The sequence below is a fragment of the Cheilinus undulatus genome, linkage group 1 (assembly GCF_018320785.1).
Source record: "Cheilinus undulatus linkage group 1, ASM1832078v1, whole genome shotgun sequence".
NCBI lineage: Eukaryota > Metazoa > Chordata > Actinopteri > Labriformes > Labridae > Cheilinus > Cheilinus undulatus.
The window spans coordinates 42,794,032-42,810,070 of record NC_054865.1 but is presented as its reverse complement, the minus strand read 5'-3'; the positions used below and the strand labels follow the sequence as shown (position 1 = coordinate 42,810,070).

The window sequence follows — 16,039 nt, the reverse complement described above, 5'->3', positions numbered from 1 at the left end:
TGTGTCTTGTCTTGTAACTTTTACTGAAAAAGGGGCCTTAATGTGAGGTTAATTGTTCCTCAAAGCACCTTTTCTCTCTTTTTTTTACATTTCAGTAGCTGCTACATTTTTTTATGTGATGCAGTCATGTAGTGTTTTGCTTCACGAATGAATCCTTGACTCCCTGCACTGATGCGGGGGATGTGTTCAGTATTGTGCAGAGCATGGTGAAGGACAGCAGTGCAGAGCCCTATTTCCTCTCCATACTTCAGCACCTGATGCTAATACGCAATGACTACTTGGTCAGGTAAAAATTCCCAGCACATACCGACACAACAAACTATTTTGTAAGTGTAATGATGCGAGCATATTCTGGATTTTCTTCTTTTCTCTGACTCATTATACTCATACCTTCAGTGCCCTCTTGCATTTCTATTCCTGAGACTTCTTGTGATTTTTTTTTTTTTGTCTTTTAATGAGATTTATTCCACAGCATTACAGTTTTCTTTTCAGACTTGCTCTTCGGTTTTATTCAGAAGTGTCAAAAGCGCTATAACACAGACTGTGTGATAATAATGGTGAATGACATACAGTGTTTTAATCTCACATCTTAGCTGAATACACACAAGCAAAAGTCCCACCTCCTTTTGAAAACTGGTAATGATGTACACTAGAGAAGAGCTTATGTTTTGTGGAGGTCTCTCCTTTTGCCTTAAACCCTTTCAATGACATTGGCTAACAAAGAGAATGCTCTCTCTTTCATCTCAAAGCCATCTATAGCAGCCATGGCTCCAGAGTATTTCTCATCTCCTTTTAATGGTATTTTCAAAGGCTTATTTTATGTTGGTTCACTCACAGCTGGGTGTGAGTTAAACCTTGGCTTGATCAAAAGATGGAGCTTTAATCTGAAGAATATAAAATGGATCACCTGCAGTTTCCTTCACCCTAAACCAACACCTGAAAATGTCATCCTGTTTTGGCTGTTTGATGAATTTCCTTCACATAAATTATCATGAAATACTAACTTTTTTATGAAATCAGGTCTTTGTTACCATGTTGTGCATTGTTCTTTAATGCCTTTTGGCAGATAACCTAAAAGGGTTCAGCAACAGCCATACTAAATAAACAGTTGAGTTGATTTAGAATCAATTCATTATAATGTAAGTCCTTGGAAAGTATTACTGAAAAAGAAGTTCATTAACCACTCCCTGGCTCTGCCTCACAGAAAATCTAATAATAATATCCAGCTTAACTTGGATTGTCCGGCTTGTAAAGCTTTGATTTCCTTTCCATATGTAGTAGTTGTTATGCATGAAGCCAAGTTAAAAGACTTACCCAATGAAAGTTTCCTCTGAAAGCTGATCAAAAATCTCAATACCAACAAATTAATGAATTCTGCAGGGCATTTGTGTGCACTCCTTCAAGTTTCAATTACTCAACTCAAGTGTAGGGGTACATACAAGTTAAAGCATTTTTGATCTTTATTTGGTTTCAGTGGTGTCTCTTGGAAGGGTTTTATATTCCATCCACTGTTCCCATCTCTTTGCAAACTCAAAATATCTGTATGTCTTTTCATGCAGTAAATTAAATCTAAGATTTCCAGCCAGAGTCTCAGAGAGAGAAGATCCTCTTTGTGTTTTTTTCTTGGCTGTTGCTAGCAAAATTTTAACCATTGAACAATATTCATTATCAGGCCAAATCAAACATGCAAGACTTTCTGTCAGGAGTTTGTGAGGTGTCTCAGGCACGTCCTTAGTTGTTGTTCACTATGGTGTACTGCAAAAGATGAAACATAAGATTTTCGATCTGACGGGTCCAAAAACGCTATGACAGTCAGGTTGAGCTATAATTGTGCTGAAAACATCTGACCTGGCCTTAAGACAAAGTTTCTCTTCACTTCTCGAAAGCTGACTTCTTAATTTTCTACAATCATTCTGACTGCCCCTGTTTACACACTGCTTAAATCTAGCATCACAAATACCTGGAATCTGGAGCCATAGATAGTTTAATAAAATGTATTGTCTGTCTGAGACGTGATAGAAGTTCTTCTTTGACAAGGCTAAATCAACAAATAATAACCATCCAGGCCAGGATTTGATCCCCCTTTCCTAGTTGTATTTTTGACCATTGTAAATGAGACATCCAGGGTGAGTTTAGCAGAGATGTACAATTTTGGATTTTTCAGAGATCTGATATGAGGATATTTTCAAATTCATTTTAGCTAATACCAATATCGATATTTACAAATGTATTTCAGGCTTAAACTTAAGTCCTTAATACACCCTTTTTTGGCTTAAGGATAAAAAGAGAAGCAAACTCCAGTCCTGAGGACACACTTTAAAGCTCAAGGCACAAAGATGAACAAAGAAAAGACTTCAGTTGGCCCTAGGTCTGTTGTCCCTGCCTAAAACTAAAAAAAAATATTTACGGAGTAAATAGGATGATATTTACAGCTACTATATTAGTTGTTAATATCAGCAGAGATTTTTACGTCTTCCTATTGCTAATTAGTTTTTAAGCTACTTTCTGCTGATATTTGCTGTACTACATTGCAACTAGGGTTGTAACGGTACAGAAAAATTTTGGTTCGGTACGTACCTCGGTTTTGAAGTCATGGTTTGGTACGTTTTCAGTACGGTGATTGAAGCGGATAAATTAAATTAAATTTTAATTCTTTAATTAAATTGTATTAAAATGAATAAGCTGAGTAAATTACATTTAAATTATAAATAATGCTGTGACCTCCCTCCAAAAGTTCTTCAGTGATTAAAAATATTAAAAAATAAATACATTTTTTAATAACTAGGTTATTTTCATTGATATATTGACATATTTATACCAATTCTTTAAACACTGACATTTCCCAGGTAACTTGAACACATCATCACACAACCGCAGGTTAGCTTGTTAAGTATGGAAATTAGCATCTTTTTTTTTTTTTCTTGCTGATTCCAACACGGACTTCAGCACTGGCCTACTTTTTTAACCAATGGGACTTACTACAAAGTTTGGAAGAACTTTTCACAGCCAATCTTGGAGGATAAAGAGGTTAAAGCCATGTGAAATCTGAGGATAACTTTACCTATGACACAGCTGCAGAGTCCCTCTCTCACTCCTCCGAGGCTGAATGTCAAGTTAATATGATTCACAGAGCAAGAGCACCATTGCTATACGGGTGATTTAAATGAAGCTGGCGGCTCTTCTAACTCCACATGTGCCATCACTCTTCTTCGTTTTGTTTTTGTAACTGCTCTGTCTTATGTAATGACAGTTGCTGGCAGCTTTTAGGCTCATTGCCGCCACCTGGTTTGAAGTGAGAACTTGACTTTTTAAAAAATTCTCACTTAGATGTATTCGTCCTATTACTGGGTGCACCGAACCGTGACGGCCATACCGTGACGGTACAGGACGAATACAAATACCGTTACACCCCTAACTGCAACCCTAGAATTAAGTAATCCTTTCATGCATGTTTTCATTACCTTAGATTAAAAAAATAATGCACAATTTCTCTTCACTGTGTAGACACTTTCATAAGTTTGACATTTTTCTTTCTCTTTTCTTCTGTTGTACCCCTGAGATTTTTTACATTTTTAATTTATTATACTGTGTATGGATAAATGAGTACATTCCTTTGACTATATCCTAAAGCACATACACATAATACACTCAGCGACCCCATCTAATATTTAATCCAGACAACATCACAGACACCAAACACATTTCTTTGTTCTTATCCTTTTCTCTTCAAAGCAAATTTCAGAAAAGAGAAGAAGTCAAACATAAACCACACCTTTATCTTTCTTGTCTTAGCTGATCTGACTTAGTTTAAATCTTATTGTCTTACATCAGAGATGGGCTGTTTTTATTACTGAGAGGGTCACATTGGTTTTAGACTGAGTACCAGAGGGGCAAATTCTTACAAATTCTCAGATAGGCTTAATTACAGAATGACCTTTAATTTTAAAGAAGGAACAAATGCATATCTTACGTCAGAATGTAGAATATAAATTGGGATATTTTGAAATCTCAATGATAATGTTTGATTAAGTGACCTAAACTCAAAATTAAAACTAACCTAAGCTACTTCTGTGATGCATGAACATATTTATAGGTTATTACAGTAGACCTTAAATTCATTTTTTTTTTCAAATGCCTTTAGTAAGGCATTAGATAATTACACAGAAGCAAAAAGAAACATCTACATTTACTAATTCCTTGCAAAGTGCAAAACATATACCTCAAAGATTATTATAGAAATATTTCTTATGGATTTATGCATTTGGTTATTGTGCATGATTTTGTATTGGCAACTTAGTTTTACATTCTCTTGATCATATTTTGTCACGGTTTCTTTATTTTCATAATTCATTTTTCTTTGAAATTAACCTGTGTGCCATAATGAGTGAAGAGGGGGGGCCCTCAGGTTGCTTGTTCCTCATCCCTGTCTTACGCTGTTTTATACTGAACTTGCAGTTCTAGGAATATCTAATTCTATCTAATTCTTCCTCATTGAGGACTCTTCTACTAATGGCATGTAGCTTTAGCCCTAGCCCTTTACCTCCCTGCTACTATCACAAGGTAAACATTTGCTCTGTGACCAAGCTCAACCACTGCTTTCTCCATGGATGAACTTTGCTTTTGTGTCCCTTGGATTGAAATAATGGAACCAGTGAGTTTTGATAAATTCTTGCACAACAATAACTTTGAAGCACATATTTATTATGCATCACATAAATCACATAGGAATTAAAAGGGACAGATTTTAGAGAAAAGCCACTGGGGGCAAGACAACAGCTTTGATGGCTGATTAAAGGTTTGATCTTACCAAGCTTCAGGCTGTTTTTGTTTTCAGCTATGGCAACCTTGACATCTACCAATCAAACTTCACTCGGACATTTCAAAGCTATTGTCATTAGCCTAGGAAATCTCAATCACATTTTATGGGCAAAGCTGCTATTGATGTTAGGACTGTTTACCTTGAAATCCCAACATCATTGTTAAAAAGAATTATCGTCATCATTAAAGCATGCCTAGGGTTAAAAAGCATCAGCATTTTTATGATGAATATCTGGACTGGATAAAACTTGTTAGATCATTGTTTAAATATGAGAACCACTAATCCTACGGGCACGTAACAAGAAAAGTCCTTGTAATCATGGCATTTATAAATCGTTATTATTATTAGAGATGTTGACTTGAAAACTGGCATGACAGATTGCATATTTCCCTCTTCCTTCTCAAACCATATGGTGAAGTTAATTTTCCTGGATTCAAATATATTTTTAGAGTACATTTGCAAGTTTTCCTCAGGCAGTTTTAAACTCTTGATATGATTAATTTTCATCATTAACACATAGGGCATCTGAATGTGATCCTTTAAATGCACTGCATCTCTTATAACTGACTGATTATAAGTTTTTATTTATAACCTCAAAGTCAAGAATTTATAGCCCTCTTTAACAAAAGGGTCGCAAAGTCAAAGTGTAATGAGAGAGGCACCACCACCATGAAAAACAACAGACCCAGTGTGATTGTTAGTACATTGTCTTTCAAACAGACTCCAAAGTGCATCTAATCTGCTAAATCGGAGAAACGGTATTCATGCTATCAGATTGAGTCTCTTTATTGTTTTAGGAAGAGGTGGGAGGCAGTGCCACTGATTTATCGCTGTTCATCAGGGCATTAGTAATGGCTCCGTGTTGAAGGGATTTGCACTCTCAGTGGCATTGTTGTAAGATAATGAGCAGATCAAACAGACATTTTCTTTTAAATCTGTGATAGTAGTGTGGCTTCCAGCCTTGAATGTCATCTGTTGTTGCATTGTAATGTCTCCCTTTTCTTATTAAGTGATACCCTCAAATCATGCGATATCAATGCAATGATAAAAGCCATTTGTAACAACTTGACTGCAATAATTCAGAAAATGCTTATAGGTCTGATGTGTTTCTTGTTGTTCATGCCAAGAGAAGTGTTCTTTTATTAAGTTGTAAATGGGATTTTAAAAGAATTTGTTTGTTTTAGCAATTCTTAATGAATGATAAGATGCTAAAGTTGTGCTACATTGTGCATCATTACTGTTATATCACAGACCTAATAATCAAGACTATTCGATTTATCTGTGCATTTCAGCTCCCTGTTCATGTTGGCTTTCCTTCTTTTTTTCTTATTGGTTGTTCTTTTTTATGTTATTTGGTTAGGTTCTGGACATAGTGGTGTTATCATTTTGCACTGACAATGTATTTATATGGACAACAAGTCTCTATAACCTTCCCTTGTATAAAAAATGGTGCTTAAATATTGCTCAGGTAAATGTGATTTTGTTTGGGGCTGATTAGAGACATTCACCAATAGGAGCTGGCCGGTGAAACCACAGAATTAACACCATTAACACCACCTGCTTTCTGAAGCAAGCATTTACCTAAAAAATTCCACATACTTTGTGTTTATAGACAGGCTTTGATCTGAATGAAGGTGCACCCTCGCCCTCTGGTTGAGTATCTAAAGGTATGCACAGCCCTCAGCAGCTGGAGACAAGAGGTCACAAGATTATGGGAGAACTACGAGTTTATGTGGAAATTGCAAAATCATGCAACTAGAGATTCCAGCTCGAGAGCAGCATGTAAACAACAGGTTACTTTGCCTTTCAGAGGTTGATTTTCTGTTCATTTTAATACTATTCTGTGATTTAATTTGGTTTCTACTATGGGCTAGTATATTAAGGCGTTAAACATTTTCTAGAATGGATGTGGGTTGTCATAAAATCTTGTGGTTTTCCACCTCAACAATTGACTTCTCTTGTCCATGGCATCGTATTACCCCTGTACCCTCTGACCGACTGATGACCTCTAGCCTGTGTCACAGGATGGGTTGTAATGTTTATGTGGTGATGATATGATACTGAACCAAACAAATGGACCTGCCAAATGCAAACAGAAAGAAACAAAGTTCAAAAGTTGGTTTAATCAGTCCTAAAGTTGGTACACAAAAATCTGGCAGGGAAGGAAAGAACAGGGGAGACTAAAACACTGGGGAAGGGAGACAATTACACATGTTAAACACATGAGGTAACCACTGAAACAGGAACCAGACTTGCAAAGACTGGCTAGAGAGGGAGCCATTTGTTGCGGAGTGTGCTTTACAAAGGGATAGCTGTTCGGACAGAGTATGTGGAATTGTAAGGTATCAATTAAGTGTCAAATATTCCTCAATTGGCACAGTCCACACGTGGGGACAAATTTTTGTCCGGTTAAGAACACTGCAAGGAGCCTCATTTGTCCACAGAAACATCAGTCATGTTTTATCAGCTGTTTTTTGCATCAAACAACTTTTTTAATAACTAAATTTCTTGGAATCATGAACGCTTGCACATAAATCAGTGGGATAAAAACTATCAAGACAGACTAAGCTTGACAAAAAATGATAGTGTGTATTTTAATTGTATAATTCATGTATGTCCTATCTGTTTACAAGGAGGTTGAGTTTGTGACTTCTAATGCAGGCTGTGAGAAGGTCTAGCTGTAAATTTATTATGCTTCATTCCTGGGCAGCTGTTGATCTGTCCATCTTAATAAAGTGAAGTCAGTGTATCGTCTTAATAAGGTTCATTTAATTTCTTTAACATATAAAATGTTTTCTGGTTTGATATGCACGTTGATTTCAGACACAGAACACCTTATTTAATTTGACTCCCTTGATTATATGTATATGTTTTTGATGTTCTCCTTCTCTTGTCTGACTCATTTTGACTTTTAGGCCTCAGTACTTTAAGATCATTGAGGAGTGTGTGTCTCAGATTGTTCTCCACCGAAGTGGCACTGATCCAGACTTCAGTTACCGCAAGCGCCTAGATGTGGACTTCAGTCACCTCTTAGGCGAGTCTTACACTTTATTTACAATCCAGGTTTTTAATAAAATGAGTGATTTTTTAAAATTACGTATTTCTTGTTTCACTTTCAGAGGTGTGTGTAGATAAAGCTCGCTGTGATGAGTATGAACAAAGAGCCTCAGAACTGGCACAGAAGGCAAGTATTGACAAAAAAAGCAACTTACACTTTCATCCTGTTACATTTCCACAGCACCACCTGGCCAAAACAACACCTGCTCTCCTTATTTCTTCTATACAAGATAATAAAACATTAACATTTTGAAGTAAACAAAACACTGACGTCTTCAGGGTGCTTTTATAATACAAGATATATATAAGTATATTAAGTGCAGATCATAGCAGTAAATTGAAAGGCAAATATACCGTAAAATTGCAGCTATCAGGGACCAGATTTGAAATGCTCTCTGATTCTTTTTCAAAGAGTGAAAGAGACTCCTTTCGGAAGTGAGCATTATGGGATATGACAACTTGGTATGAAATAATAATGAGACAGATTACTTCAAAATGTTGAATTCTGTTTTTAAAATCAAGGAAACCAAACATTATGTAATCAGAGGGAAAATATCCTAGGTTTTTGCAGCTTTGTAATAGTAATCTATCACTTGTTTCCATATGACTTTCTACTTTGCACTGGGTACATTTAAACAAACAGTTTATGTGCCATAAGTTTAGTTTTGCCAAGCCATTCAATTTAACTACTGCTCCAGCTTGTGCGGCTCAGTTCATCATCACAGAGTGGAAAAGGAGCAAAAGCCTTAAATGCATCTTCCTGAGATATAGAAAAATAGAAGATTTTTTCCTTATGGACATTTTAACAAACATACCAACAGGGACACACACACACACACACATTTGCTGAAATGTGTGAGGTCAGATGGATTGGCTGCTGTGATTAATTGGAGTTGCAGCAGCAGGTTGTAGATCCTGATTACAAGTACGGGGCTCACTGATTGGCATGTGTGCATGGTTGTTAAGAGTTTCATTAATGAATGGGTGTTTGACGAAAGGTTAAAATTTAATCAGTAAATGAAGATCATCAAGGTAGATTGAATGTTAATTATGGAAGATAATCATCCCATTAGACTTAAATAATTTTAATGAACACTGCTTATGCTCATTCTGAATACATTATTTTAAAATCATTGTGTGCTAATGTGATTAATTGTGGTATATGTTTCTCTTTTTAGTTTGATGAGGAGTTTCTAAGCAGACAGGAGGCTCAGGCTCAGCTGCTGAAGTATGAAGAAAAAATAGCCGAACTCCAAACAGAGCTGCAGGCCTTCAGGTCCCAGGTACAAGAGCTCTGTATTTTCTTCGTTAATGCTTGTTTTTTGTGAATCCTGTTTACCCTGTGGAGTATGAGAAATATGAGAAAACACCAGATTTGATTGCTCTACAACCCAACCTAGCATTTAGTTGGAATTTTAGCTTTTTTTCCTTTCTTTTCATTATGAGATGTTCTTTTTATTTTGGTGTGTGGGGGTATGGAAGGGTGGGAGTTTTATCCACTGGAGCCTGTATTTTGGTTTGACATGGAGACTGCTTCACTGGCTAGCTGACACTAAGTCTAATGAGAAAACTGACCAGTCCTCCATGTTGGCTGTTTCTGATTCTCTGATCTTTATCCCATAAGAGGAAATTGTTCTAAAAGCAATTTATTCTGACAACCCCCTTCAACCTCACTACAGGGCCACTCTTCAACCCCCCCCACCCCTCCCCAACACTCAGGAGAGTTGCTCCCACGCCCTGGCACAGCAAGATAACTACACTCTCAGAGAGGGAAAGAGAACTTCCTTTTTATTTTCCTGATAATTTTTCAATTTGAAAGAGCAAACACAGAATGAATACTCAAATAGTACCTTGGTTCAAATGACGGTGGTCACTACGTGTTCATGCACACTCACTCGAGTACACACTTGGTCGCACTGTCTTTGCCTGTCTGTGTGTTCAGTATAACCCTCAGTTACACATACCAGCGCCCACACACTTATTAATTCAGCTAAGGTGTTCTTCCCTCTCAAGGCAGTGGCAGAGCAAGGGTCCTGTGCTGACCTTTGGTGTGCGTCTTTAATCTAAAACTGGTGCATGGATCAATAAGCCATTTGCAGGGTATGATACAATTTACAAAGCTTCGTAGCCTGGGTTATAACATTTGATTTTTAGCTTTGGCAAAAACAAATTATTGTGGGTATTTTTTTGGACAGAAACTGGGCGGTTTATAAGCATTTGGCCCCTACTGGATGGTTGAGAGAACACGCCTCCATTACCCGCATTGGTGTTAGAGAGGCACGCTATAGTTTTTCAGATTCTAGCTTTTTTCCCTGTTCATTTTAAGTCATTTTTCCTTTATTTTTCTGACATGTAAGTTCTGCGTTAATTTATTTTGTGGCGAAAGGTTTCGTGAGCACTGCTGTATTCTCTGAAAAAAGCCCTACTCTTTAGAAATGAGGAAAATATCTTATAATGAAGAAATATTGATAGATTCAAGCTAAGAAACCCTTCGGCTAAGGTTAAGAGAAGTCACGAAAGAAAATAGAATGAGCTATGCTGAACTGATCAGATGATAAACTTAAAGAAGGGGGCAACATACAATTTAAAAGGATTAGATCCTAAAGGTGTAGAGAGAAGTGCTTCATGGAATGAAAAAGGCATATTTGAGTTTTTTTGGAACAGGAGCAGTTATCAATGGATTAGCAAGACAGAACTCCAAGGAACACTCTTAAAGCAATTTAAAACGCCATAATTGTGCATAGCATGGTTAAGTAGACCTTAAATACACACTTTGAAATGTTTTTGGCAATCAAGAAAAGCAAGACAGATAAAGGCTTGATGCTGAAACACAATGAAGTGTGTGTTTTTGAGATTTTTTGGGGGCTTTTCCCTCTATTTGGATAGGACAGTTGAAGAGAGACAGGAAATATGGGGAGAGTGGGGGAGATATGTACCAAATAGCAGCAAGACCAAGGATTGATCCAGGGACCAGCAAAACGTGGTTTACTGTCGCTGTATATGGGTGCCTGCTCTTCCCACTGAGCTAAACCAGAACCCTTGAAGTGTGATTTTGGGGTCCACAGGACTAGGGATGGAAAGCTTTTTTTTTTTTCTGATACTGTTGCGAAATTGATACTTTTTGTACAGTGCTGGTGCCTAAAATGTGCCTGAAGCAATATTTTTGATAGGAAAAAAATGTGCTGAAAGTCAGCAGAAAACTAAAAGCTTTCTTGGTGTAAAAGAGGTGTAAAAGAGTCACAGAAATATCTCTATAAGATGCAAGTTGCATAGGGGATAATAAAAGGAAACCAGTGTAACGACTTTTGATCCATGCTTATTCTAGGCTTTGGTACTTTTGAATACCATCAATTCTCAAATGATGGAGGTGGTATCATTTATAAACAGGGTGTCTGCAGTAGGGCTGAACAATTTGCAAAAATAATCTAATTGCAATTATTTTTCCCAATATTGCGATTGCGATTTAATGTGCAATTATTTTTAGGCTCCCCATCTAATGTGTTGTGAAACAAACACACGCAAAAAATACTTCTTTATTATAACGAGCATCATATTAGATAAATAAAACTAGGGATAAATAATTTTTAAAAAACAAAATTCCAATCGCGATTTTGGTTCCTATGGTAAATTTTATATTAATTTCTATGTTGAAGGGGATGATCATTTCTTTGTTTTTCTTGTTTTGAATAAGAAAAACGGATACATGGAGAAGAAAATTAGGATTTTTTTAAAAGAAAAAAAGAGTGCATAAAATGTCTACTGCAAAAAATAGCTTCTGGTATTTTGACACATTTCAGTTTAAAGAAATATTGCACTGTCTGGGCTTTGAATATTGCAGCAGGCCATATTGCGATTTAATCTAATTTGCGGTTAATTGCCCAGCCCTATAGTCTGCAGGGTTGTAAAAAGTATTTAAAGTTGATAAATCAATTCAGCCACAATTAAGGTGTTTCAAAAGTATTAAAAAGTCTTAAATGCAAGACTATAAGGTCTTAAATTTTGATTTTTTTTATTTCATAGCATATTTATCTAAAGAGGTTGAAGGTTAGATTTTCTGCCTGTTATTTTATATTTATATTTAATCATGAGATTCTTTTGAATCTGCCATATCTGACCTGAAGTCCCCAGATGTATGGAGATAAATTATTGAAATGAATGCAAGTCAGTTTTTATGAGCTATGGCTGATCAGCTGCAACAGTAAGGTGGTCGCTGACACATCAGTGCTTTAAAATCAGAAGTAATTATTCTAAGAATAGCTTTTTTTCTTAATGACAGATTGTAGGCGGTTAAGTTTTGTTTTTGTTTCAACAGCAGTGCTTTTAGATAGAGACTTCCAAATTTTAGGATAGCTACTTTTAGGCCTGTTAATTAGAAAATAAAACCTTCTATTGGACTACCTCATAGTTTTTGGTTGTTATTTCTTATAGTCTAATCTCAAAATGCTTCAAAAAAGCTCAATTTCTGTATGACAGTAAAAAATATCACTGCCATTTTCTTTTCTTTTTGTCACATTCTTGTCTCACTATCAGGACAAACCATATACACAACTTTGCTGAAACTGATGATGGGATAGGTCTTAAAATGTATGAAGAGGGTCTTTACAACGGTCATAAAAAGTACTGAATCCATTGTCAGATTTTCTTCAAATACCTTGTTAAACAATGATCCAAATTTTGACAACCTCATACTGCTGTTTACAATTTTTCCACTTACTTTTGCCACTGCAGTTTGGAGCCGTACCTGTGACTTTGTCCACAGCCAACCCTGGACCCACATCCACAGCCTTCCTGTCTGGGCCTCCTCCTCCTTCTTCAGCATCTGGAGTGCCACCTCCCCCTCCTCCACCTCCTCCTCCTCCTTTACCAGGCTGTCCTGCCCCACCTCCTCCACCTGGAGTGCCTCCTCCATTTGGTGCCCCACCTCCACCACCTCCAGGTTTTGGAGGCTTCCCCACCCACTACGCTTTGCCTTATGGTCTCAGGCCTAAGAAAGACTTCAAGCCTGAGACCTCCATGAAGCGCCTCAACTGGTCTAAGGTCAGACTTAAGTCTTAAATCCTTACAGTTTCACAGATACAGATTTTAGTCTCAAAACCTGAATGCACTGTATTAGATCACATTTCTAAAGTATTTTTGGTGATATTGCTGGTCTCTGAATTGTGTAGCTAAAAGTTTAACATAATAAATCACAGATGCTTCACAGCTAAACTTGTTTGTTGTGATCAACATTAGTTTGGGACAACCAAACTTTAAATTTAGGCCAGGTGCTCAAAGTAACCCTTTTCCCTCCTATTTATTTGACTATTCCTGATGTCTATTGGCAGCAACTGAACACTACAGATGTCTTCTAAGATTTAAACAACAACTTTCTACTTTTGTGCCAAGAAAGGAATAATTAAAAACAGTGGATGATCAGATGCTTTTGTCAGAGCAGCTGCAGCTTCTGCAGATGTTGTTCACTGCAGAGCAATATTAGTTCACACCACTAGTGATATCAGTTTGATTAATTATTAACACTCAAATGAACATCTGTACAGGTGTTCAACAAACTGAACCATATGCTTGGACCTTTTAGTAGGACATGAGGAGGACTTATGGCACAGCTGTATGAGACCCTACACATATGTTCTGTTTGGGACAAAGCTGTTCTGAAACTTTCCAACTAAGATGACTTCAAATTCCATGCTATTATGGAACTGTTAAATCAGTTCAGGGGTTTGGCCTTTTAGATAATCAATAAAGGAGGGGGGCCCATGAGCAACCATGTGGTAGAGAAAGCTTTTGCATACAATTGGTTCACAACCTTCTCATAATTACTGTGTAACTCAGGAGTTACCAGCCTACACATCAAGCACATATATGGCCATATAGGCATTTCACAACAACATAAACAAAAATTTAAAAAACAGTTAGGTAAAAGGGTTAAAAACAGGGAGATAACAATACTGATGCTGTAGCTGAAACATTCTCATGCCCTTCTCAGCTGTATCCAGGGATTGAAAAGGACATTTTTGGATTGTGGCCCCTTGCAAAAACATTTCATCAGTGTGGCTCCAGAGTAGGGCAAGGCTGGGTACGACTGGTTTATTGTTAAATCAGAGCTGTAGTCCCAGATTTTACCTGACTCTTGGTTGAACTTCCCGTTCTTTTATTCCACAGTTCAGCAGTAGTACTCTCCCTTTCACAATACAGGAAGTGTTCATTGTGTTACCAGAGGGCCTTAAATTAAATATAAATAGCAGTTTTCATGCAGGATATATAAACTCAGCACGTATTTTTATATCTGACATGCAAGAGCTAACACAACAGGGCTGATGTTGTCTGCCTTGGTGTTGAATTTCTTCTATATTTTGCTGTGTCAAAACAAACTATTTTTGGGTTATGGTTCTTATAACAGTGTTGAAATGTTTAAATGCCTTATTTAAGTTTAGCTGTCCCGACAGGGGCTGTAGTACCTCAGCTTTAAATATACATTTTGAGGTGTATGCAGGACAACCTTTTGCTTAGGGCCTTTTTTTTTTAAACGTACAGTTCATATCACTTATGACACTATGATTTTTAAAGCCTCTTTCTCCCTGCCTCATTCTTAATGTTTATTTTTTGTTTTTCTGCTCTTCTGACAGTATTCATCATCGGTACAGGTGCATCTAAAAAATTGAATGTCATGTAAAAGTCTTTCTTCTTGTGATTTAAGTCAAAAAGTAAAATTTAGTTAAATTCTAGATTAATCTCACACAAAGGGAATCAATACTTTTTCCTGTTTTAATCTTGATGATAACTTCTTTCAGCTCATGGAGAGGAAAAATCCATGACCTCAAAAAAATTAGTGTATTTAAAAAACACAAATCAAAATAAGGATACAGAAATGTCTTCATTCTTATATGATTATTCTCATGCACTCTGCGACATGGCATAGAGGCAATCAGTTCATGGCACTGCTGGGTTATGAAGCCCAGGTTGCTTTGATGGCAGTCTTCAGCTCATTTGAATTGTTGAGTCTGGTGTGTCCCAACCTCCTCTTGACAATACCAAAGACATTCTGTTTGTGGCCAGTTGGCTGGCCAATCAAACACAGTAATAACATGTTCAGCAAACCATTTTCTGGTAGTTTTGGATTCTTTGTGGCGTGCTGCCGAGTCCTGCTGGAAAAGGAAATTAGTATTTCCAAAAAGCTTCTCAGCAGATAGCGCAAAGTGCTCTAAAATCTCCTTTTGGATGGCTGACAGCGTTGACTTTGGACTTGATAAAGCACTGTAGACCAACAGCAGCAGATGGCATGGCACCTCAAACACTGTGGAAACTGAAAACCCTGGACTTCATACACCTTTGAATCTGTGCCTCTGTGATCCTACTCCAGACTCTGGGATCTTGATTTCCAAGTACAGTTTACTTTTATCTGGAAACATGACTTTGGACCACTGAGCAATGGTCCAGGTCTTTTTCTACTTAGGTGAGGTGAGACACTTCTGACTTCTGTGGTTCAGGAGTGGCTTGACACAAGGAACATGATACTTGTAGTCCATTACCTGACACGTCTGTGTGTGGTAGCTCTTAATCCACTAACTCCAGCCTCAGTCCGCTCCTTGTGAAGTTCTTGAATCGGCTTTGTTTGACAATCCTCTGAAGATTGCACTCATCTCTGTTGCTTGTGCTTCTTTTCTTACCACGCTTTCTGACCTTTTGTGGCTTACCCTCCTTGTGAAGGGTATCAATGATTGTCCTCTAGACACCGATTATGCCAGCAGTTGTCCCTATGATTGTGGTTGTGTAAACTAACCCGGAGAGAGAGAATGAAGGCTCAGGAAACCTTTGACTTTTCCAAAATATTCTAACATTTTAAGATAGTGGATTTTGTATGAGATAATTCTAGAATTTATGGAAGATTAACTTCATGCAGTGATTCACAGAAAAAAAATGAACTTAAACATGATATTCAAATTTTTTGACGTGCACCTGTATACTGTATAAATACATTCAAATAACATGACTTGCCTTTTAAAATGTTTAAGTCATTATTCTGTAATCGTAGAAGGTGAGCTCTTTGTATGTGGAGGCTTATTGTTGAACAGGTCGTATATCACAAGTATCATGCTAGAGTGCAGGAGTACAAGATGATGCAGCAAAGAGCTGCAGAGAAATGTTGAAATGACAGAATAATTTTTA

General features: G+C 37.1%; 1 protein-coding gene across 4 annotated transcripts in view; it reads left to right on the top strand.

Moving 5' to 3' along the window:
- The window catches only part of LOC121507470 (protein diaphanous homolog 3-like), a 275,220-nt gene that overhangs the window by 61,682 nt on the left and 197,499 nt on the right, over positions 1-16,039 (top strand). For all 4 annotated transcript variants that reach the window (XM_041784019.1, XM_041783949.1, XM_041784028.1 and 1 more), the window contains 5 exons: positions 170-286; positions 7,735-7,853; positions 7,939-8,003; positions 9,055-9,159; positions 12,605-12,913. In XM_041784019.1, the coding sequence (XP_041639953.1) occupies positions 170-286; positions 7,735-7,853; positions 7,939-8,003; positions 9,055-9,159; positions 12,605-12,913 (715 nt within the window). The remainder of the gene's footprint in view (positions 1-169; positions 287-7,734; positions 7,854-7,938; positions 8,004-9,054; positions 9,160-12,604; positions 12,914-16,039) is intronic.